Consider the following 27,268-nt stretch of genomic DNA (forward strand, 5'->3'; position numbering starts at 1 on the left):
CAATAATCTCACACAGTTATAAAATGTCGAGAGAAATACGCAGTTGCAGCAAATGACGCCATTTTCAATTTACCAATTGCCAATCGGTCGTAAAATTGAGCAAAAAATAAATTACGCGTTCATTCGGGATTATTTAAGGTTGCTCTTAAAATTTCGCGAACATATCGTTTATACAAATTTACAGCGATATTTGTGTGATATCGTAATAATTTCATATTCAATATAGTAGAATAAGCTAGTCGTTATTTTTCTCATATTTATTGCATCCTTTCTTTCTTGATGCCTATCAATATGTATATGATTTTATTACTTTTGATATACGTGTGGTATTTTATTGAAAAAAAAAGTTAAAAATCTTTACAATTCCAACGGATGAATATAAAATTACAAGATATTTATTTTATCTCGTAAAAAATCAAAGATATATTAGAGAATATTAGAGAATATTAGATATTTATTTTCTGTAAGAGATATTTATTTCTCATAGATATTTATTTTCTGTAAGAATAAATTGTTAATCTTTAAACAGTTACCATGAGAAGATCAACTTGTATGAATTTATATCGATAAAAACAAAAAGGACAATAATACATTAAATAGTTACATCTAAACCTTCACATATAGTTGTAATAAAAGCTAGTGTAGCAACCAGTAACAGTTTCTGACAATTCTAATAGGGGCCGTCGACGGACTAATAATAGTAAAGATCAATACGCGCTCTGGTAGTAACACCACTACGTCTCTTCTCTCGTCTTTCCCCTCGCTCCAGTCGATTGGCACGAGCTCGTCGTCGGAGCTTTTCGTAGCGAAGAAACCTTTGCGAAACCAATAAGAGCAACAGACATTTATGTGTTCGGTACATATCAAGTTTATGGGAAAAGCATCCCAGTATGCAAAGGTTATGCTGCTTATAAAATATTGAGTATACGTACATGCTCGATAACCCGAGTATATTGCCTTTTTTCGTTGAGACTAACTAAATTTTGTTAAGCTTTTTTTAGCAGTTATTTTTAAAGTGAAATATATATATATACACACAGAAAAAGAAATTATTTAACTCTTTCTGAATGAGATGTTTTTTTATTAAATTTTACATACGCTTGTTAAATCTTAAAACTGACTTACGAAGATATTTTTATTATATAATAGCGGAAATAAAAATTTATTAAAAAGAAACATTTCTTATTTAATCATTTATTACGATCTTTTAATCCAATATCATCTAATGATGCAAACAATTAGTCAAAATTAATTATATATGTAATAAATAATCTTTGCTGAGATTTCCTCGTTTTTTTTGTATATATTTTATAGATAGAACAAGCGTCTGGACTAGTTAGTTTTGATATGTATTTACACATTACGATACCGGATATGAAACGTCATGTAATAAAATTTATAAAATGCGCTATATAAATCAGTAATAATAAATAACTGCGCTGGTAGCGAGAGAAATTATACATTATACGGTACAATGATCGAAGTTTGTCATTTGCAATAGGAAAGCTCGAGGAACTGACGCGATAAAAGCAATTTGCATTCAATTCCGTCACCTCGACTTGGAGCAAAGTGACGAGACTGTTTTACATAAGAATAAAAAGACGCGCCGTCATTAAGCGTTCCGCTTATGTTTTCGCATCCTTCGCATCGTCGATTTCGTCTTTTTATACGTATACAATACACGTCTCGCTATCTTCCCTCGCGATGCAATTACAATTAACGCTTCGCCGATGAAAATGTGACTTGAAATTTTTCCGTCATTTTTTCGCCACGTTAACGGCGACGTCATTTCCTCTGGCTTATTCTACTATCGATTACAATGAAAGCATCGCGGTGTCATTTTCACGGTGCAAGCTCTAACATAAAGTATTTTAAAATCTTAAATTTTAGCCTCGGATGTAGGAATCAGGTTTCGCGAGTGAAATCGCGATGCACGATCGACATTTCGAATTCTTCCGCATCATGTTTGAAATAGACGAATTTGATCTGTTTAATTAATAGCCGATTTTTAATTGAACCGATTTTTAATGAAAATGAATTGAAATTCCTATTCTGTGTGGGCGGACGAATGGTAAAGATATCGATGGAAACTGCTTTAATATCGTGCAAATGTGCAATTGTAATCCAACAGATTTGTTCGTATTGCGTGAATCCGGATAACACCGCTGATAAATTTTATTATCGTCGACCGCGCTACGCTCGTTTCACACACGTTAGCGGTCTATGCCTCACGTTTTCGGATTACTTTCGTCTCGTTTTGTTCGATTTTCAAATACACTCGAATCGACGCAATCATGCTAAATTTGTAGCCTTGTAATCTTATACAGGTTACATATAACGTGGACATATTGTAACGAAATCGCGGATATCTTCGCGGAAAGCATAGCGCGATAGCTCTGTTAATATTCATAGACAATTTTGTATTCCGACGAAAGAAAATTGGATCGAGAAGACATTATCCATATAAAATAACAATTTTAAATATATATGCAAGAATTTTGCAATAAAAAATGACCATGACAGCTATCGATCGTACATAACGCGATTGTCTGTATCAAGATAATGGGCCAAATGAAGAAATGAAGAAATCCACTCTTGATGGAAAATATAAAGAGAGGCGTGTATTTCTAGCTAGAAAGCACGAAGTAAAGCATATCTTATTACAAAGTATTTGTATTGTATTCTAAAGCGTTTACCTTTCGAGCTCTTAGTTGTCTCAACATTTCTACAAATAGGTTTATTCTCTTCTTCGTGTAAATAATTCAATGGAGAAATAATTTCGTATTTCATTTGAGGGACAATCGCGGACTATTAAAATGCTTATTCGAATATCCGTTCATTGTTTTTCTATCTAGTACTCATAAATTCAATTTCCTGCCCTTGCTTCGCTTGAGAATTTATGCTAATTGAGAAACGCTTATTCCGCAATGGTCAGCAGTTTCAACGATTTTTTGATGTTTGCTGCATTATTCACATGAGTGAATTCATTTACTTTGGAAACTGCAAGTGGAGTTAATAAGAGGAATTACGCTTCGCGTATTTCAACTTTGTTCGATGGCGTCTATTTTTATGTAATACTCGAGTTAAATGTGCGAAATTTAAAGCGCAAGCGAAGGTTGATAAATTTTCATTTGAAAAATATTGATTTCAAACTCCTCGTTGCATGTTTAAAAGCGCAGCTACATTCATGAGCTCTATCATTTCTATTTTATTTATCTCTTTTATTATTCAACCAAGGGTTTCAATCCAAGACAAGGAATTAAATTTTCCTATGGAGAGAAAAGAGAAACGGACAGATGCATTTACGCGAGGGAAAAGAAGAAAGAAAAGTCGCGAGCAGAATTGAAAATTCGACAGCGAATGACGTAAGCGCGTTTTTCGTTGCAGTCAGCCGCGTAAGATGCATAGATGTTCCGGGCCGGAATTCTGGCATCCCGGTGACAGGATGAACAACGTTAATAAGAAATGCGCTCCCGAGTGCGCTGTGCACGAGTTTTCACCAGCACGGGCTCTTTTTCCATTCTGTTCCCGTTGCGTCGGTTTAGGTTTGGGTTAATGTCGCGTGTCGTATGCATTTCGAGAAACGACATTCACAGGCCGAAACAGCAACCCTTCGTTTCGTTGTTAATTCCCTTTTTGTACACGCGTGAATGTAAAATAGTTTTTAATTTTCGATCAATGAATTGGATGAAAATTGGATAAAAACGTTATTGTCAACCTTTAACCTTTTCCTACCACCTCATGTATGAAAAAAATATAAATTTGCGATGAGGAAAAAACCGATGTAAAATACAGTTGTGTAAATAAAACAGTAGTAACATGATGAAGTAGCTATTGTTTTCACATGCAGCTTGTCACAACATTCTATCATTATCACATATTTTCGAATTATATCCAGAAAAATAAAGTGGAGAATAAAATATCTGGAATTCTTTGCTATTAACTACAACCTGGACTGTCTGTGACGGATCGATTGATTGCGTTGACAGATGATCCCTCTTTACATGATTTCTTACTTGCAAGATGATGCGACGTAATTTGATCGAGCATCGTACTCGAGTATTTGTACGTGTCGTATTAGCTTCTAATGCCAACTTGATGAATCGAGTATCTCGAAGTTAAGTCCATAATCTTTCCTCGGATTGCGCCAATAATATTACAAGCTTGATAAGATTTTTTTAGCTATATGAAAAAAAACGTGAGATCAATCTCCTAAATAGAATTTAACCATAGAATACACAAAACATGGTAATTTTTTTATCATTTTAATGATTAGATTTCTTACACATCAGGTATATGTATTTATACATATATTGCTAGATTTCAAATTAATTTAAAGCGTTGTCGCGTTACATTATTTTAGCGATTTCCCATGAGATTGCTCATGCAAAGGGAGAGGGAAAGAGGATGCCTCGTGGATGCTTGCAATACTCTCGAGCTAGTCAGTTTTTTACTGGCTGCCAATCAACCCTTTGCATCATCTACTAGTGCGTTCCTGCTTGTTGCCTATTATACTCTCAATTTCCCAGTAGTCACTAAAGCGTGAAATCCTTTGAGCTGTTTGCATACCTTTTACCGATACATATAGCCATGTACGAATTGTCCGCATTCCTAGAAGCTATCTTTCATATCATAGGTAATGTGCAAAATTGAACATTCTCTGAGAATTTTTTATTATAGTTAAAAAAATTTCATTTTTATATCATTAACGATAAATTAATAAATCTAATAATAAAAGTAGCAAAATAATATGTAAAGGATATAATAAACACAATAATAATAAATTTAAAGAATTATTTCTAATGCATATGAATGTCTCAAATCGTAATTTTGGAGATTCATTAGGTATTTCTAACTCTGTTGTATACACAGCTTTGAGATGAAACTATGATTGGGTGGAAGATTTTGTCCGTTGCTTTCATTAAATAGATGAAACGGTGGATCGAGTTTCGTACAGGTTGACGCTGTCCTAATGAGGCATACGTTTCTCTCTAAGCTGAGAGGTAACTCTTTCTCTTGTGCTTCTCTTTCTCTTTCTCTCTTTAAGATAGAGAGAAAGAGATACTTCAGGTTTCCACTTGGATTCTCAACGATGAGATTCTGACATCACCCGACCTAACCCAAAATTATACGATGAATTCACGAATATTGAAAATTTTGCACTTTATCCTGTATTTTGTAATCCTATTTTATACAAATTAATTAATTAAATATTTATTTTAATTTGCGCAAGTAAATGTTTATTTTAATTACGTGTTTTATGTTTAATCTTTTTATATCTACAACACACTCTTGCAGTGAGCAATTAAAAAATTGGGGATAATAAAATTTAAACTAATGTCTGCTTGGTTTAACTCGATAAGCTTCATTCAATAAAAGATTTTCTACTTGCATAGTGAGAATTAGGGAGGAAAAGGATTAAACATAGCGCAATATTAGCGCTAGATAGGATTAGTAGGAGCAAAAGTGTATTACGTCATGGGAAAGGAAAAGAGTGTGTACACGTGGATAGCAATCCTGTTTCACTCGTGGCGGTGGGATAAATTGTCGCGTGTTGTTGGAAAATCACGGAGGTCGACGGTTGGGGAACAGGCGCCGAGACGTCTCGACGCCGTTTCACTGGCGTCGTCTTCTCCAGACTCCAGTTCCTTTCCTCCCCGTTCTCTTGTGTATTCCCTCATATTTCTCTATTGATTCCTTCTTTCATCGCCTGATCGATTTACTTTCCTCGGCCATTATCGTATATTTTCCATAATTATAAAATAAAAAAGATATATAAAGATGACAAGAACATGAGCACATCAAACTTAACTGCAAAATATTGTGCTTCTTTTTTCGATAAAACACTTGCACATTAATCTTTAGAAGATTAATAATAGTTTGCACGCATCTTTACAAGAAGAAAAAATTGTTTAAAGTAAGAATCCGTTCTATTTCGGCGCATTAGTTGCCAACGCAAAGTTTATTTTATGTGTCAAATTTTTTAATATTAAGTTGTCAAATTTTTTAATACCAAGATGACGGAAGTGAAGAATGGTTACTTCCTTCCGGCAGTCTGATGTACGTGACGTATGAATATGGCGTAAGATTAAAATACTTTCATCGTCGGCGACACATCAAGGGTGACATCGTCCCACGGGAAAGGTATATCATTTTCACGCACGCAAAGTTCAAAAAAGAAAACGGTTATAAGAAAATATATATATGGAGAAAAAAATTATCATGCGCGTTTTTCGCAACTATGACTCTCTCTTTAATAACTTCGATGGAAACAATAACTGAAAATTATTTCAAGATTTGAAATATGCAAAGATTTACAAGAATATAAATCATAGACGTAATACACACATTTTCTTTTTATTTCTATTTTGACAATTATTGTATAATAAATTATTAAAAATATGTATTAAATAAATGTTTTAGTCATAAGCACCACAGAAAAAACTCGATTAAAAAAGAAATGTACAATTCATTCTTAGCATTATAAAAGTTCTATAATAAATGATAATTAAGACAACGCTTCATAAAACTAAACCTTATAAATAGAGATTCTGTCATTTTTTTATATGATTATATATATAATGATTTTTATTATTATATATATAATATGATTATATATATAATGATTTTTATTTATATGATTATATATATATATATATATATATATATATATATATATAAAAGATTTTAATTAGAAATTTTAACTGCACATTGGTGATATGACAGAAAATTTTATTACTTTATAAAGTTTTCAAGATTAGTTAATCGCATAGGAAAAAATTAAATATAAATAAATGTTTATAAAATATAAAATTTAAAAAATATTAATACATACCTAAGTATTACAACTATTAATAAAATTCTTTAAAAGCCATATGTTGGAAATAATCGCGATGCTGAATTTAAAGATATAGCATACAAAAAAAAAAGATTCGATAGTTTCGAATTGCCGTGTAAAGAAATGAATAGAATAAAAATATCACACTATATAACGAATAAAAATATCACACTATATAACGAATTATTTTTGATCCATGAAATTTGTTTTGAAAGAACAATTTTCTTTGAAATTTGTTTTGAAAGAAAAATAGAAGATTGAGAAGTTAAGAGTCGCAATTTTTCGAAAATATGACAAAATTTCCCTGTTAAAAAATCAATTCAATCACATTTTATCATCTTCTACCATCTTCCATCACGAAAAAATATAAAATAATAATTCGAATTTTTCTTTATAGATTGTGACTTCGATAGCGGTGCGATAACTACAAAGTACCAAGATGGCTGCATTCGTGGCGAAGCAGATGGTCGGGAACAAGCTCAATGCGGTTAAAGGTAAATACTTTTAAAGGACTTTGTCTCTCTTTTTTCGTGTCGCGAATCATTCATTTTATAACAAGAATAATATTAGAATTCATCTCGCGACGGTTCCAATACATAAATTACAAATGCAAATATGTTTCCAATTTAAATAATTAATAAGAAGAAGGGACGATTATAATCTTTGATGTTTGTCTAAAAATTGACAATCAGAAAATGCGAATATTTCAGGCATACCAAGCAAACGTTATCGCAATCACGAATATCGCTTCTACAATAAAGTTCAATCGTAAAAATAAAACGAACGTTCTAAAGACTCCATGGAATTTCTTTCTATCTGCGCCAAAGTTTCAGCGAAACGTGACTCACCGCAAATTTGTTCTCCACAATTCGAATAGATTTAAACGGAATATCGCTCGATTATTTCGACATGAAGCTTTTCGACAATTCGCTTTTTCTTTTTTTAAAAAATAAAATTTATTGGAAACTGTTATCATAAAGGTATATAAGTATTGTTGCTTCTTCATAGAATTATTTCTTATTTTATCGTTAATTTTTCCGCAACATTTTATGTGTATTTTATTTATTAGTCGTGTATTTATTCTTGAGACATTTTAAAAATTGTTGCTCTTATCTAAACTTTTTAAAAGAAGAAATATAGAAAAAAGACATTGTTAAAACGAAGCTGTAACGAGCTGACTAGTGCAAAATTTTTTAGATTAAAATTGAAACAGTGCGTTTACACGTCGTATCTTGGTACATCAGGTTACTAGCACGTTTCACCTATGAAATTACCGTAAAACCGGACGGATCATGCAATCACCATGGCGGTCCTTGCAGTTATGATCGCGAGGATGTGGAGTAAAATTGCGCTATATTCGCATGTGCGCATAAACCTCGCCAGCCGGGGATGGAGTTCCGTTCGTGTTTATCGTAGCACCGCGCAACCATTACGTTTCGGAAATTCTCCATACGGGTAATTTCCCCGCTGCAAAGCGCCTGGAGCGTCCTTTTCAAACGAATGCATCATTTAATGCAATGCTTTCCAAAATGTACAGAATGTTCGTCTCATCAGAGATGAAGGGATGCAAATGAAAGCGCGATAGAGGATATAAATACTTTCAATCACAAATCCGTGAAATCCGATAAACGATGAAAAATTATTCGATACAAAATTTTGTTTTATTCTCTTTGGTCAAAAATTGAGATTACAATCATTTAAAAACGACTAAGCGTACCTTGCGTGAATCGATTTTAAAATACGTGCAATATAATGTAATATTACAATCATATCTTTAACATTCTTATTGTACGAGAAATAATGTCGGAGCTTTTAATTTAGATTATGACATAATTAGTAAATAATTAATAAAAAAATAGTAAATTTTTTTAGACATTTATATATTTAAGCGGCAAATAATGTCCGTATGCGTTTTTATAATAATAATAATATAGAAATATAACATGGAGCGTGAAAATATTTGCGAGATGTTAAAAAACATTGATTGTGGCAAGTATAAAAATCGGCTTCCAAATTTTAATCGTGATTCGAAATCGTGGTTGGAAGTTGGGTGAAAACGACAGAGATATGTACTCGCGACGAATCATGGCGTTTGCCCACTTCTAGTATGTCGGCGGCTTGAACGATGGCCGGCAATAAAACTTCTGTCATTAAGCGAAAGTTTCAGCTTTCGTGTGCGACGAAGCGGGGAAGCGTGTCGCGGGGAATCCATAATAGGGAAGGAGGGAAATGGGGCCCTTCCTCTCGGGGAACCGTGAACTCAACTTCTACTTCGAATCTTTCTTCCGTTCGAGAGGAGAGAGAGAGAAAAAGAGAGGAAGAGAGTAATGGAAAAAGAAAAAGAAAGAGGGAGAAAGTATATATATATATATATATATATATATATATATATATATATATAAAATAAAATGAAGTAGAATAAAATGTGTGGAATAATAAAGACTCGTACATGTTTGAAAATCTAAATACTCTTTTGAGAGAAACATTTAATATAATAAATAAATTTCCTTCAAAGGACATGTGAGAACTTTAACAAACGTATAATCTTTCAAACGTATAATTACGAGACGAGAGGACGAAACTAAACAAAGGACGGAGATCAAGATGAATCGTAAACGAGCGCGACAGGGATTAAAAGGGGAAAGGGAAATGAGGACGGATTGCGGAGGAAGAGAAGGATCGGCAACCCAAACCTCAATTGCAGCAGGCGAGCTCAATGAGAGCCCGCGACGGTTTTGCAAACCGAGCCGCATTTAGAAGTTTGAGTCAACGCCTCCCTTCTCTCCTCTAGTCCGGACCTTCGGTAGCTTTTTCGTTGCCTCTGCGGAGGTTAATTGAAATCCCGCTAATCGATCGACCGCGACCTATAGTACCAAAACCTAACTACTGTGAGTCGATAAAGCGTTGAAACGAAAGAGAAATAGATACGGATGGTGAATTGTGAGATTTACCATGGATTTATAATTAAAATCACAATAGTTATTTTTGTTTAAAGTTTATTATCTAATTTGACAAATTATTTGTCATATTTTCTCAATTTTCGACGTTAAATGTTGCATCTGATAACAGCGCATATTAATAAGAACCATATCTGAATCAATGATAAGAGTTATTATGGACATTACTATTCAGTTAATAAATTAAACTGTCTATCGATATCGCAGTGATAGACACAATCGTCCCATTAATTATGCGTTTCATAATTTATTCGAGAGAGCAACATAGGCATTTCGACGAATTATCACGATTATTCCTCATTGTCACAAATAGAAATTTTCTTTAAAAATAACGCAAGATGATACCCGATGATGCGTCTATCTAAAAAAAATATTCGGAAATACGGGTTCCTATTAGCGCAGAAATGTTCTGGACAGTTAGAATCTGACCGCAGATTGTAATTTATGCCCCGGATACAATTACACAATCATCTCAGATAATTAACGTAATGATGTCACATATATTGGCGCAAACAGGATACCTTAATTGCAGAACTTTCGCTCGTCGTTAATAATTTCCTTGAGCCTCGACGTACTTGTTGCGATACAATGGCGATACAATTACTCTAGAGAGCCATTGATTGTATCGAACGCGATATTTCACGAACAATAAGAATGTTTGAGGAACTACGCAGAATTTGAAACTGATTCGATTGACAAATTATTTATTACATAAGTTTTTTGAAAGAAATATTTGCTAAAAACTTTTTCTATATTTATAAAATAAAACTATAAACTCTTTGATAAATTTCAAATCTCAAACTTTAGAGAAATTGATGTTTGATAATTTGTTTTCTTAGTTATAGATTCGAGATGTTTGAAAGTTTCGTTATAAAAATGCTTAATGTTAAAAATTATAATAAATGACAAAATTTTTATGCGAATATTACATTATAATATTTTCTATACAATAGTATCAATAAAATTTTAATGTATCAATATATAATAACGATTCAATTTAGTAATTAAATATTTGACATTGCTGCATTTACAATTATTCACCAATTATTCACTACACGTGGAATATTATTGATAAAATATGTGAGCACATACAACACACGTCGATTAAATGAATAAACGTTTAAAGATTTATGATATATATGTAATGTAATTGGATTCTATAAATGAAAATATCGCGTTTCCAACATAAATCTACCTTTTCATTTACTATGTAAATTTTCGATTTTTTAGCGAAGCCGACTTTTCATCGCGCGCAATATTGTCCAATATTAATAATGAAAAAAAGATTCTTCCGATCAAGTTATCGACGAATAATCACTGTTCCGCACCATTTATCGGCGCACCTATTTTAATTTACGTATGGTCCGTAATGTTCGACTAACAATTTGTCATGATAGGAGGACGAAAACGAGAAACGTATGGCGGTGCAATCTGTCGGAGAAACGAGCAAAAAAGCTTACCCGATATATTTCGTGCTTGCGTTTTTTTGCGGTTGGACGTACCGCCGATCGATCGTTCCAGTTTTGGCTCGTTAAAAATCTCACAGGAGATTTTACAAGAAATAACTCCGAGCACACAGGAGGAAAAAAAATAGAAAACTTGAATGCGAGATTCTTTAATTTGCGAATTCTTGATCGAAATATTTCGGTGCTATCTAAACGTTGCAAATATTGTCATTTTTTAAAATCTTTTTGGTCCACGATGATGATTATTCGCGTCATTTGTTTTTATTTTTCGAGATATTACACATTTCGCTTTTCTCACACATCGGATAATTTATTTCATAATATTAAATATAAACCGACGTACTATCGACGCTAAAAACACGGTGATAGAATTTCTCATATTGCGAACGTAACTTTTTATCGGATGTGCATTACGCGGAAGTTTCATCACATTTGAAACGCGCCGCTTTTTCCGCGCTAGTATTGAAATTTTTGCCGCGACCGAGTTACATGTATTTCTGTACGAGTCGATTTATAGCGATTCTGCATTACGTATAGCTGCTACGCGTTTAGCGATATTTAATTAAATCCCGTCTGGTAGGCGGAAACTTCTGTCGATAGTTTGAAACAGTTTGCAACCGCTCTTACCACGGCCATCGGCCACGGCTCGCGGCGTGAATGGTCACGTGGATACAAAACCGTTATTTAGAGAGCCAATCAGAATGTTTGTTCAGATAATATTCCAGTCATTTTCTGACTTTATGCAACGAGAATATTCAACAAAAATATAAAACACGCAAGACACAGAGAAATTAACTTTTGCCTGGTTACAGAGAAAGATGTAATACATGTGTTTGTAGAATGTAAAATCATCAAAGCGATAAATTGTAATTCAGAGAAGCGCACTTTTAACATATCATTTTTGTGGTAATCAATTCCTTTTCATGAAAATACCTAATATGATGAATATAATTAAACAATAAATGATTTTGCAGTAATATATTGCAAGAATGTATGCCAATCTAATTACAGCGATGAAGATATTTTTAATGCATTTTGGTTCACATTGATGTCTGTAGGAAGTCACCGGCATAAAGCAATAAATGCTTTTTCCTCCGCCTTTTAACATAATTTTATTGAAAGAATTGAATTATAAGTTTCGTATATATAGTGAGTGAGAATATTATCATTATATATTTCCATTCAAGATAATTTTGAATGAAACATATGTAAGAAGATTTCAAATCCCCTTTATGGAACAATGGCATCATGATGGAATAAGTCAAAATGAAGCAATTTATTTCAGAATCTTCTATGATGATAAAATCGAGAGACATTTGGTATATATCAATATCAAGATCCTTTGTCTGAATAATCTAAAAAGGACACTGCCATCGTAGGAGTGGAAAAAGGAGAGAAGCGGTAATTCTGAAGGAAAAATATATGGTAGAACCCAGTCAACTTCAGCTCGCGAAATGGACCATAATGATGATATATTGACAGCTAAAGCCGGGCAGATTTCATAGAAATGTAACCACGTTCGCAAATGTCGCGCCAAACTGATGTCCTTCTTTCTTGCTCGATTTGAGCTACATTCATTTACGATATTTCAATTTCGAATCAAGTTTAAACCAGGTTCAGTCATGCCTAATTTCTAAAGTGTTTGCAAACAAAAATAATTCTTAAAGTTTCTGTCTGTTAGCGTATATGTAAAAATCATCTGTTCTCAATTATAATATACTAAATGTTGCTATTGATTTGTAACTCGATTTCTCATTTTCTTTCCTTATTACTTTATAAACTGTAAAGTTCAGAAGGTGAGACTTTCTCGACGAAATTATATACTTTTAAAGAGAAAAGAATAAAAAAAAATAAAAACGAGGCAAAACCGACTATAAGGATGAACGAACGAAGATGAGAATATCAAAGTCGAGAGCCTCTGGCGAAGTTTACGGAGGTAGTATATGGCTTTTCCCTAGGATTTTCTTGGATCAAGCGCTATGTTATGTTATACGAGTTTGCGATCACCGTAGATAACTAATACATACCAAGATATTGCAACGACCGAGGGTTAAGGAAAACTTCAATTAATTAACTTTTAGTCAGTAAATAATAAAGGAAAATTAAGTTATAAATAATAAAGAAAAGAGAAAAGAAGAGAGAGACTCGAAAACTTTAAAAATATAGAAAACACACAACAAAGATATAAAAATATTTCTTTTCCAAAAATAGAGAAACACTTTGTCTCTTTCAGAGATACTTTGATATTTATTTGAATCCTGAATAAGTGTATCTAATAAAAAATTGATTAGAATAAGGATCCCTTCGAGTCAGTGTTTCAGTCAATCATTCTTCAAACAGTTGATCGAAATATGACAAGACAGCGAGACTATCGGCAAACGAAAATAGTGGACGATGCCAGGACTGCCACCACGATTATGCTAATTGCAATAGCAGCAATCACTCTGCGTGACAGCGATGGTGAATCTATCGATCGTTTCGATGCGGCTAGGGTAGTATTAATTAATTGGATGCCACTAATTCGGCCGGATCATTTGCATGGTGCGATATAACTGCAGGCACGAGAGCAATAAAACACGGAATTTAGACTGCATGTACAGTCGAGTGCATTAATAGTAACTGGTATTCCACGCTTACTGGTATTTAATGATTAAATATTTCTCCCTCTAAATATTTCTCAAGAAATATATATTTTCTTATTGGCATAATTAATATAATTTAACATATTCGTTTATATAATTTAATATATACTCATAAAGAATACAAAGAATTTGTGTTATAAAGTGTCGAATACAGGTACAACGCACATTTGATATTTGACTGTACAGACTCATTACAAATCCGATATCTATGGCCGATACCTCGGTGGATATTAATTGCGATATTTCTCTATGTTGAAAATATCACATTTGCATACTATAAATTGTAATTTAAAAAATTATTGCTTCTCACAGAGAGATGCAAATATAAATCGATAGATCAGTAAAATTATCAGTGATAAATTTTTATTTTTCGAGAGTAATTCTTTTAAATTTTTTAAAATACTCTTTACAAAAAATTTAAATAATTTCCATATTTCTCTCCACTTTTCTAAAAAAAATTTTCCCTAACAAAAATTAAAATTTCCAATATATTTTATATATTATAAAGACAATAACTTGCGACACACAGGGATGTAGAGGGACGAGATTTTCGTCAATGTGAACGATGCTCAAAGGACTAAGAACTTAATCGATGCATAAACCGCTTTAGGTCATAGCCACATACCGCACTGGTTTACTTGACAAGTCAACCGGAAGTTTCTTTTGACCGCGTTGGGTCAGCAGAGTAAATGTTTAAGGCCCATCTGCATGCACGATCCCAATTTTCAGCTCGGGTACCGTCCTAATCGCGCAATTAATAAATTTATTATCTTTTAATCAAGCGACTAATCTGTATGCGTGTATACATTTTAATTTATAAAATTTATCGCATTATTTAAAAATTATTTTACTTATAATTCAATAAAAGGTAATATGTTTACAAAAAATGTTTTTATTATACAGAATCTTTTATTTATGTGAATCTTTTGTTTAATGAAACTGCTAGTCTATAACAGACTACTTAAAAAAACAGTTTATAATAAAATTTCATTGATTACGATTTATTGACGAAACATAAAAATTTATACATCTCCCTCAGGGAGCCAAACATTTAATTTAACAATATATAGAGACGAGGGGATTGTATAATCCATCATTTTTCAATATACTCACTTTCAATATTCTCGATAAAATTTCCAGGTTTAATTAATTACCATTCATCGCAATATATTAAGACATCACAGCCACGAGGCCATTATCTCGATTTCCGACGTGGAATTTCTCACACTTCGGCATTGCTGGCGCGCAATTTTCAGCCCTAAACGAAGCTCCCCTCCGCGTGCCATTCCCAGCCTTTCTTGGCCATTTTCCCCAACCTCCTGTTCTTATCCGCGCGCACTATATTAAGGATTCCACAAGGATAGCGGTTGTGGATGACGATGGGTCTCCCTTCCTGCTACTAGCGACTCGAAATGCAGCAGCAATGCCGTTAAATGAGCATTCAACGCATTCAATTCCACCATTTCGCCCCCTTTCGACGCCTTCCGCCTCTGTTAAGCACTTGGAAAAATGTCAGCCGATGTGCATGACGCTTTATTAAGTTTGAATTGCGGCATGGAATAGAATTTCGTCATCGCCACCGCCGTCGCGGCTCGTCGAAGGAATTAGAAAAGCCGTCTCTCGAACGGCGGAAGTGGATGAGCGGAACGGAAAGTCGAAAAAAGAGTAAGAGAACCGTGCTTGTCTTGAAGCGCTATCTCGCAAATTGCTTCTAGTCCTTCCAGAGACATCCGTCTTCGGCCACGAACAATCCCCGATTACGTACCTCGATTTTTTACAAGAGACCCTTGTCGACCACTTTCAGTAGATATGATTTACAATTTTTATCTTTCGCATTTAATTTAGGTTGAATATTTGACATAATCTTGCTAGGTTTTACGGCTTTCAATAGAATAATGGAATTTATTTAGTTCGATATAGAGTATTTAACAAAGTAGTTTTAATCTTTTTTTGAAAAAAGGAATTTTTTAAATCTTTTATAAAAGAGGAATATTAATTTTGTCGATTATTTATTCAGAATTGAGAGGAGATGCGGAAAAAATTACGCATGTATTATTTAGGCGTGAATGTCGGATTTTATATTTTTACTTGATAAATATGAAAAAAAATTTCGCTTGTATATGATGAGATTTTAATGGCTTTTTCGCCATTGGTATAATCAATGCAATTAGCATCGCCGCTGTATTAAATGCGTAAGGTAAAAATTATACCGTTATTTTTGTTGTCTTAAAAGTTTTATTAATTTCCTACGAGCTGCTGCGTTTAAATGAGCAAAACCGTATCGTATAAATGGCTACTGCTGCATAAGTTTACGATCAAACTTAATTGGCCCTATATTACACAAAAACCAAATTCATTTATGGGCATTTTACGAGACGGTTTTAATCTTTTAAGACTTGTGCGATACCTTGAAATGGTTTTTTGCTTATACATTCTACATCTTTAACATTATGCAGAGAAAACAATTCAATTTTGTAACAATTGCATAAATTAATTAATTGTCGATAGACGCGATGATTTAGGAACTTATATTTTTTTCAGTTACATTTCTTCTATTTAAGCGATTCTATTTGATCGACCTCTTTAATTAATAAAAAATTAATCTGACGATTAACTTATATCGTCTCAGACGGTGAAAAAATCATTACAAGTTGAGAGTTAAGAATGATATAGAATTCTGCTCATGTTATGTAAAAACCTTCGCTATTTCTTTATAATTTCATTAGATTTGGCAAACGCGTAAAATCGAAGTTGCGCCTCTTACCCAACCTTTTGGCCATCGTTACATTAATAATGCACAGGATCTCGAGGGCGCGCCTTTATCCTTCGCCCGGCTATTTCTCAACATCCTCTGAATGTTTCAACATTTCAAAAAAGTTTTCTCGCTGCGAGAAACAATAGCCTCTATTATACTGTATTATGAATTGCCAGCACCAACTTCGTGTGAGAGTTAAACTCCCATCGAATTTCTCCAACTTTTCCATTTTCATCTTATAGTTCGTTTATATTTTGCAAACTTTTCCCGTTCCTGCTTCCCTCTTCTTTTACATAACGATTGTACGTTATTATATCGATTATAAAATATACATACACACACACACACACACACACACACACACACACATATATATATGTAGTATATAGTATATAGTATATAGTATATATGTTAAAATATATAATAAGTTGTAAAAGTGTCTCTGGGAAAAAAGTTTCTTTGAGAGGAAAGTATCTTCTCTGCAAACAGTCATATTGCTTTTTATTGTTAGATATACATAAAGCATTCTCTATCCACAAATTTGCTTAAAAAGAATAAATACAGAAAAATAGTTTTATTGTAAGAGAGAATGTCTATATAAAAAATACATATTTATATATGAAAAATTAACAAAAAACAAAGATTTATTTGTATAAATTGATTTTATTTGATTTTATTGATTTATTTGTCTAAATTGATTTTACTATAATCAATATCGATTTGACAGATTTTTTCAAACTTACTGCCATTTGTCTCTAAATTAAAATGTCTATAGTTGGAAGAAGAAACATTAGTCTTTTCGCGTAACAAAAGCACAGTACTGTAATCAAGTGGCAACCACAGGAGGACACATTGCGCCCAGTATTACTCTACATTATTTGTGAACATGTACTGCATGCCACTACTAATTACAAAGTTCCCCGACAAAGATATTTTCGCAAAATTGGCATCCTAAATTACGAAAGCTGACGCAACATCCTTTCTAATTGAAATAATTCTCGTGCTTGCAAGACGTGATTCTGTTTTATTGTCAGCTACAAATTATTATTTATATAGATTTTAAGCGAATCTTTTATTTTAATAGGCTTACAATTGATTTAAATAATAAAAAGAAATTAGAATTTTGTCATTAATATTTAATTAATGCGCTTTTTCCACCTCTTTCATTTCATTATTATTTTCTTTATAATCTATTGCTCGCAAAAATATTGCGTATTATGAAAATTAATTATGGAAATTGTGACCAGGAATGTGCTATCAGCTTGTTAATAACTTGTGGAATGATGGAAATTAATTACAAGCGGTCGATGGGACCGTGAAACTATTCGGACGGAATATTCTAATTTAACGTAATTAATGAAATTGGACCACCAACGTTGCTCTCCAAAAAGCACTTTATGATCTCGGATTTTGAAATTGCATACGGCGTGATCTATCAGGTTCCTAATTATCGAGAAACTCTAATATGTTGTTTATATTTAGGCAGATAATTGTATATTTTGTTTCATAGTATACTCTAATATAATTAAAGCGTAGCAGGCACTTTATACCGATATACTGTCACGTATATTTCTCACATATATATCACATATATATTCCTTATTATGAATACGGCTTTGATTAGTGTAAATTAGATCAATCGCAGCTAGTTATCGCTCAACTAGTTGAAGCATGATCATTTATTGATCGAGCTTGCTCAATTAATTCTCTATCGTCGTCGCGCATCATTGGTTTTTTTTCTATTAGGTCTTGTAGACATCTTCATAAGCATAACTAGTAGCGACAGCAGGGTGAAAGGACAACTTTGACTTTCTCTTATGACAGGTCGGTTAATCAAGTCCTGGCTTTCAGCCATCAGCCTTCGACGGTGAAATATTAGTCGGCTTCATCGCGATCACGGTCGAGGACGAGTTTCTTAAGAATGTCGTAACGATGTAAAAGTAACGCAGGAAAAAGAGAGGGATGTAATCGATACAAAAATAATAGAGCAAAATACTTTGGGAATAGCGGAGATAGTATCATCTTTTGTTATTTTTTTAAATTGGATTAATTTTTTATTTGGAATGATGGACGCAAAAATGATGTAAATAATTTAATAAGTGGGAGAAAGAGAGAGAAAGAAAAAAAGGAGAAAGAAACAGGAAGAATACATTTACCCTGTAATAGCCATTACAAAGGATGGAAATAAAGGATCCAATTATATTATTAAAAGAAAACAAATTAATATTATTATTAATACTATTATTATTAAATAAATATAAAATGCAGTTTTCGCTGAAATAATGACAATCGGTAAAAATTGTCAGAGAGCGGCTCGATCGAGCGGGATCCAATTTGCCGAACTCTGATTGAATCTTGAAATAACGAGAATTGGAAAGTCATCGCCTGAAAAATGATCGTTTTCCGATATACTAAACATGAAAGCACTGAAAATAGCAGCGAGAAGCAAATGTTTGCTGAAAATGTTAGAGGAATACTTTCATAAGAAATTAAAATTCTTCATCAATCCCTTCCAATTAGAAATTTAATTACGAATTTAAATTCAAATTATTTTCAAACTTAAAAATTAATTTATTCGTAAAATTTTTTCTATTAATTATTTGTTTTCTTGTACAAATAGTGATTTCGAGATTCTATTTGTAAGAATATTGACATTTACAAATTATATTGTTATAAAATAGACAATTTGAAAAATAAAATATGAGTACATACATTGAAGGAATCTCTTGAAGTATATTTATTTTAAATGTGGAAAGTGAGATTTTCTATTGAAACTTGTGCTTAACTTTTAAAGCAAAAATATTATCTAATTTTCAGATTCAACAGATGTTCAAATTTTCAAATTTGAGTTTCTCGTGAATACTCTGTATATTTTAGGAAAATTTATTAACAGGAAATTTTACTTTCCCGAATTTATTTTCTCACTTTAGTTTCTCATATAAAATCACTTTCTTATTAATTGTACTATTTATAACAATCCGTTTTACGAAGAAAAAGAAAGAGCGCGAGAGACTTCTGTTTTAAAGTGCTGGATCCGAATTGTCTTGGTGAAGTCGCTCTAATCGTGAAGCTAGGGCGCGAAGGTTTGCCCGGAAATGCCATGTATTGTGATTTTGAATCAGCGAGCGAGAACGGCTACAAGTCGGAAATACAGTCGGTTTAACGCGCCTATATTTATACCGCCCGCATATAGCTAGCAGTATAATGGATAGCGTTAACAGGCCGCGCGAGCTATTGATTTCGGATTGTGGTCGGACGCTGGTGGCTTTTGTTGCGAAGATTATAGTGCGCGGGGAGCACCGCCGGCCATCTCTTCTCTCCTCTCTCGTCCTTTCCCACCTCTTGCTGCCCTTCGACCTTTTGAATCTACCTATATATATATCTTTCTCTACATATTTATGTACTTGCATCACCATTTCGATTTGCTTCTACGACATCATCGACATGACAACTGTATAATTGCATTCAATAAATTATTTTTAATCTCGGAAATGTTTTTAAAGGACTTCAACAAGGTTTATAAAACGCACTTGCGCAAAATTTTGGATCAACATTGCGTGTGCGTATTTATTTATCTTTGTATAAAATATGTTTATAATCTTTTCTTTGAGATAAGATTGGAAAAATATTGAAGATATTACGATAGTCAAGGCACTAATAATAGTTACAGGTAGGAAAGAGCTTTAAACGCTTAACGTTAAATCTGTAAGAGAGTAAAATCCTGTAGATTTTACTACTGAAAGCTTTTCCTTAATTGCATCAACAAAAGAAGCGATTCTCATTGTATTGCATCCCCCAAAAACCACAAAATAGTTCAGCATTCCCAATCTACTGTCTTCTTCTCTCTTTTTTCCCTTTTCCGCTATTCTCTTCTATCGTCAAGTTTCTAGTGATTGAACACGAGAAACGATTGTAATTGGCTGGTGTAAATTCCGACAACGAAACTTTCCTCCTCCTCTTTTCCTCATCAAAATGATTGGCGGGGAGCTTGCATGTTGTTGTCGTCTGTGATGGCAAACTTTGTCGGAAATAATCTCTTCCGCGATTTTCGGAAGTGTCCAAGAGGAAAGAGATTCGGACAGTATTTGATTATATCTGATCGATAAAGACACTTTTCGAATGTGAAAATTTATAATTTTTATCAAATTTAATTATATTTACGATTCGAATAATAAAATCAAATAATAATAAAATATATCGTGCCACCTTGTCGATTAAGAGCAAATCAATATGTCTGATCAAAAAATTTACACTTTTTTGTAATATAAAAAGTATGCGGAAGAAGTCCATGATATCAAACTTTTAAATCAACCTAATGCATTTAAATGAGAAAAAAAGGCAAGAAATGTCGCTGTGTCATGATAATCATTAATCGGGTTCTTAATCGGCGTTATTTTTTCATTGCTGATATAAAGCTTTAAGCTGATTTTAATTATCGCATGTAGAGATATGCATAGAGATCGCAATCGTTTGAGCTACGAGAAAGTTATCGTCTAATGCATTTTACATCTCGTGCGCGTCGATGATCGATCGTCGAGCGTCGTTCCTTCTAGTAAATAGGTTGGTTAGTCCCGCGGGAATGTCGGGGGAAGTGGAATGATTGATCGGCTTGACTGGAATTATTCGGACCGGACGTATCAATAGTGAAATAAAATTAGCAGATGGACCAATGCGTGTCGTTGTAATTAATTTCAATTCCAATTGGATCATATCCAACAATTAGATTATAATATGCGCAGAGTGAATTTTAATTCTAAGAAATTTTTTAGAAATCTAGTATTATAAAGATTCTTAAATTTAAAGGGTTGTATTGATTTTAAAGGGTTGTATTGATTTTAAAGTCATTTAAAACATTCAAGAATCACATACATAATGAGAAGAATTTAATCATGTGAAAGTTGAATAATAAATTAATTGCGAGCTCTTTTAATACGTTCGAGATCATTTCTTATAATTTTGAGTTTCCGCACAATTTTGTCTCATTTTTACAACGTCTTTCCTATATCGAAAATATACAAGAAGAAATGGTAGTTAGACGAGCAATAGAGTCGAAGGATTCGTATGGACCATAAATGGAAGTTTGATGACGGGATAGGATATAAATTTGCGTTCAATCTGTTCATTACGACTGTTTTATCGAGTTGCTGTCATGCACAGGCACACGTAGACGCGTGTAGAGAGCGACCGATAAATCTTGCACTTCGGCGACTATACAGGCTATAAAGATTTTTCTCCATACAGTCCTCAGAAGAAGCTGAAACGAATAGAGCGGAAATGTGTCTGATTAACGATCACGGCCAGATTGTTATTACTTCTTTTGCCTGAATGGAATTAAGGTAGTGTCATACTCAAGAGAAAATTGCGAGAATACTAATGTATTAAGTTACTTGATAATAAATCACATATAAACTTGCACAAAAAATATGTGTATGATTTGATATATAATTTTATTAAAAATAATATAATAATTTTATTAAAAATAATTATAATTTTATTAACAAGTACTCTAATCTTTACTTCATTTGCAAGAAAATATACAATTTATTGATTAAAATATTTATTTTCTATTTCGCTTTGTCTGCGTAACATGTATGTTAGATATAATAGTAGACTAGTATTTTTTAAATAACGTTTATTTTTATATAAAATATGTGAAGCAATGAATATTCCTGTTCAAGAATGGAACTTTCTGTAAGAAAGATAACTACTACATCAATTACTTCAAAACCGTCTTCAGGAGGGACTCGTTAAAACTTATCTGTTGTTCCTCGCGATCCCATCCAGACAATTTTAACGATGTACATTTGCAAGCTAAAATAATGCTGAGACAACCGCTAGCAAATCGATCTTATTCCGTGACTTTCAAGATCTGACATCGGTTATCCGCAGAAAATTCGTGCCGTGAGTCTCTGCGAGCTACTTTGCTTCGTTTGCAAGAAAAGATACAAGTTCGTTTATTTTCCATTTGTCTTCTGCTCCTGACTGAACGAGAGAACGTGAATATCGATAACAAATCTAATGTAAGACAATTTCCTGGACACTATTTGAGAAATGCTTCGTAAAAGAAGACTTTCGTTTTTTTACAGATTCACTTTTGAGTACAATGTAAAATTTTATATTTTTCTAAATTTTAATTGTTTACATTTGAAATTACTCGATCTGTCTTTTAATGTATCTTTCTTCTAATATATCTTTCTTCTAATCTTCTATTTCTTTTTCAACTTTTTAGATTCTAATATTTAGCGTATTTTGATTTTCTATAAATATTTAGAAATAGGAGAACAATATCAAATCGTGAAATAAAATTGTAGACAGATTAGACTAAGTAGATAATTGTGGACTGAGAATTTCCAATGAGAAATCCAGCGAGGAAATCAAAGAAGAACTCTTCTCTTGAGACCGCTCACTCGCTAAGTAGTCGAGAGGCTTATGTCGGAAATTCTGTGATGGTTCTTCTGAAGATAGGACACGAGTATCCTCAAGGAATATCCGAACTATGATAGGAAGTGAAGTGGAAGGCTCCTTTGACAAGATAAAGAAAGACCACCGAGAAATCGAATCACGGCACGCAACTTAATATAAAGCACCTAACTTCAAACATAAATATCAAATAGCTTCTCTAGGATTTGTTGCATATACCGCGGAAACGTGACAAGAGAGTCGATTAGTTAAAACGAAATATGTAGGTAAGCAAAGAGTGTGATATTTTCCATAATTTTGTGTACGTGTGCACAATAACAAAAATAAAATTCGTTGCGTGTAAATTCTAACTATACATACAAAAAATGTTAATAGTCTATCGATTACACACTTATTATCATACGTTTTTCTAATTATGAAATTTCGTTTATTTCTATTAAAATTATTCGCAAATTTTCTTATTTGATATACTTGGAGATCCTTATGTTCTATATTTTTAAGCTCTCTATTTCTGTATATTTTATTTTTTAGCAATTTATTATTGCACAATTTATTTATGCGTAATTTATTGATATATTACTTATGTTTATGGAATTTTAAAATTTGTTATGTATTGTTATTATTATGAATTTATGAAACTCTGTATATTCGTGTAAAAATAGTGACTTTTCTAGACAGCTTTTAATCGCAATAATTACGATAGAATTATTATTGCAAGTTTCTTTTCTCCAATATTTTCAATATTGTACTAAAAAAGTGTATATTATGATAGAAATTTTTGTTGAAGAATTTGTTGAAAATTTTGGTGAAGAACTCGCTCGTGTGATTATTCCGTATTTTTATGAAAGTTAATTTTTCTCTCTGATAGAAGTTAAATACTTAATCTTCTTCGCGAAATGTAATTTTTTTACGATTTTTTCTGTCAGAAATATTCTATGTTAAAAGTTCAGAATATTTAGAACACAATGAAATATTTTGAAAAGTATTTTCAAACATATCTATAAAATATCTATCAGATGTAAGATGTACAAGAAAAAAAAGAAAGAGGCAGAGAGAAATCATCCTTTAGAGAAAGTACAAAGGTAATCTCCGGCAGGCGCGAGATTCACAGAATAAAAGGAAGTAATGCAATAAATTATAGTAAAATGGCATTATAAAAGTGTTATACTCTGTGTTGCCGGATATTCGTCCTGCGCAAGCTCGAGTCTCGGAATTAACTAAAAGAAAGCATAATAAAGACGGCTATGATAGCTTATCAGAGGTACTGAATGTCCGCAGTAAATTACTTGATAAAACTTAGCTACCTTTGTCCATCCCTATTCACCTCTAGCAAGCTATATCCGATGAACTCTGCAATTTCGGCGTATTCCACATATAATTTCGACCCACGAGATTATCTTCAACAAAGATCTTTGCGACCTAAATTATAGCATACAAGAAGAAAGCTTATATGACGAAAAAGATGCATAATTTGATATATTCAATTTGTAGATGAAAATTGGGAGTTTCAATACAAAACTACATATATACGATGTTAAAAAGAAAGATTTGGGCTCTAAAGAGTATATTAGCACTTATAATTTGTGAATAAAATATTTAATTCGATATGTATAGATCAAAAAATTAATTTCTCCAGAAATAATTTTCAATCTTAATAAACAAGAAAAACAAGTGAATTTTTTTCATTATTTATCACGACGTCTAAACAAAGGATTATTTCATTATATTTTTATCTTATAAAATTTTCATCTAAAAAGTATTTTTTTTGTCACTTCCACACTTATATCCCTCCGAGTGATAATTACCAGGGAACTAAATTTCTCGCGTTTTATGTTGACTGTTTTTCGCGATTTGATTTCAAAATTTCGCATTTTATCGCATTTTACCTGATTGAGAAATAGTCTTCATACATTTTTTTATACATGATTTTTATTAATAATAACACAATCAAAAATAAAAAGTAGGATTTCTTTGAATTTAACATCTTAATGTAGAAGAAAAGGAAATAGATTATTAAATTTTTCCTCTATCATTGAACAAAACTAAAATTGAAAACTAAAATAAATTTTTTGTTTCTAAAATCTGAATATATGAAAAAATATGAGTCGACAGAGATATCGGTAGCGATTATTTTACAAGGCACCGCTTCCAGTTCGTTTCAATTTGTATAGTGCGCGAAGATTCGTTTCATGGGGCCTCTTGCAAGGAGAAAGAATCGCTGTCACGGACTATACTATAGTTTAATGCCGATGCCTTCTGCATTTATTGTTAAATATGTTCTCAAATGGACGAAATAATATGAAATTTAGGCAAAATTTCGCGATTTGAGATGAAATTCGCGATTTGACAGCGATTTCGTGTTTTGTCGCGGCATAAATATCAAAAGCTGTTGATCGAATAAAAACAGAAATACAACTTCAGCCTGTCATATTTTGATGAAATTCGCGTTTTCGCTTAATGCAAAAAGTTCAGTTCTGATAATTACATATTCTTTCTTTTAAAATATATTTGCGTTTTTAATTTTATTCTTTCTTCCAATTTTATATCTGCCATCTTAACTGTTTTCCTTTTCATCATTATAGTTGTGTATAATTTCATCATTTACAAAATATATACGACAAATTGTTTTCTATAATTTAAAGATAGATTTTAATTTTCTTTTTAAACATCTTTTTTTTACGGATATTCGATATATTTAAAATTTATAAAAAAATATAAATAAAAATGTTTCTTTCTTAAGTGGAATCCGTGTATTATCACTGACAAGCAGTGATGTTAATTATAAATATAGCACTGCAAATAATGGAATCTCATTGAGAAGAATCAGAGGCAGACACTTCAGTAATTATTGCCATAATCAGTGAAACATAAGAGGAAGGAGCAAAATGTGTTTTCATTGAAAATTAATGAGAGATATTAATCTTCAATGAAATCTTATTAATGATATTTTCACTGATCTAGTTTAAAAGAATGTATACAAGAAATGTGTGTGTTTATTCTCTTCTTTTAATGAGAATTTGAATGAATAAGACAATTTTACCAAACGGTCCAGATACAATAGAGAAGAGTTATATGTTTCTCTCGAGGCAAAGATTAAAAGTCGAATTCAAGATTGCGGAAGTTTAATGGCATTGTCGACACAGTGCAATGAAAAGTTGGAAGTGGCGGATATCAGGTTGCGCGTCGTGGTAGCCCGAATTTGCCAAGGAAGGTTCTTGCTCTCTAATACAAAACTTTACAGACGATGGATATAACACCAGTCAGACTTCACTCTTGTGAAAATCACGGGAAAGGTTATCTCTTGTCTTCCGTGATATTTTGACTCGCGAATACTCTTGATATAAAATGATTTAGAAAATATCTTGTCGCATAGCATTGTCGTGTACTGTATCTGTTTATGTTTATAAATTTATAAGTTTATATGAAACTTTATACTCATTGTCAGTTTGTGGGAGAAAGAAAGCAGGCGTAACAAACTGCAATGTTTGAAAAGACAACAACAATCTTACAAGTTGCAAAGTCCAGATTTAAAGATTTAAATTCAAATTTAAAGTTTTATAAAGATAACATACATTTTCGGGAAAGAATACAAATATTTTGCATCGCTATCTTTATCGAGAAAGTTTAATGCAATGTAATACATGTTTGCGCCGATCATGTGGAACGATACTGATAGCGAGAAGGAAAAGGGCTACACGAGAACGAAGACTTGTTGTATATAATAACAGTATTATATTTTTTTATAGATATGAACAGATACATTATGTGTATTATTTTGTAGGTGTATTTTACACACTTGAACTTCTCCCGCAGGTCGTATTAGATTGGTTTCGATTACTCGATTAATAAGAATTTAATAAAAATTTAATAAAAATGTTCATATCTTATAACATCATCCGGGAGATGATAATGTTCATATATTATTCTACAGAATATTTTGTACTGACTTGTTGTATATAATAACAGTATAATATTTTTTATAAATAGATAATGTGTATTATTTTGTAGGTGTATTTTACACATTGAACTTCTTCCGCAGGTTTTATTAGATTGGTTTCGATTACTCGAGTAAAAAGAATTTAATAAAAATTTACTAAAAATTTTCGTATCTCTTAAAATCATCCGGGAGATGATAATGATAATGTTCATATATTATTTTGTAGAATATTTTGTACTGACTTGTTGTATAT

General features: G+C 32.3%; 1 protein-coding gene across 1 annotated transcript in view; it reads left to right on the forward strand.

The window, feature by feature from the left end:
• Positions 1 to 27,268, forward strand: part of LOC105254085 (complexin) — a 117,278-nt gene that overhangs the window by 25,140 nt on the left and 64,870 nt on the right. The window contains exon 2 of the mRNA XM_011262576.3: positions 7,236 to 7,332. Coding sequence (XP_011260878.1) covers positions 7,278 to 7,332 — 55 coding nt within the window. The 5' untranslated portion in view covers positions 7,236 to 7,277. The remainder of the gene's footprint in view (positions 1 to 7,235; positions 7,333 to 27,268) is intronic.

This window comes from Camponotus floridanus, unplaced genomic scaffold (assembly GCF_003227725.1).
Source record: "Camponotus floridanus strain SB8 unplaced genomic scaffold, Cflo_v7.5 scaffold1, whole genome shotgun sequence".
Taxonomy (NCBI): Eukaryota; Metazoa; Arthropoda; class Insecta; order Hymenoptera; family Formicidae; genus Camponotus; species Camponotus floridanus.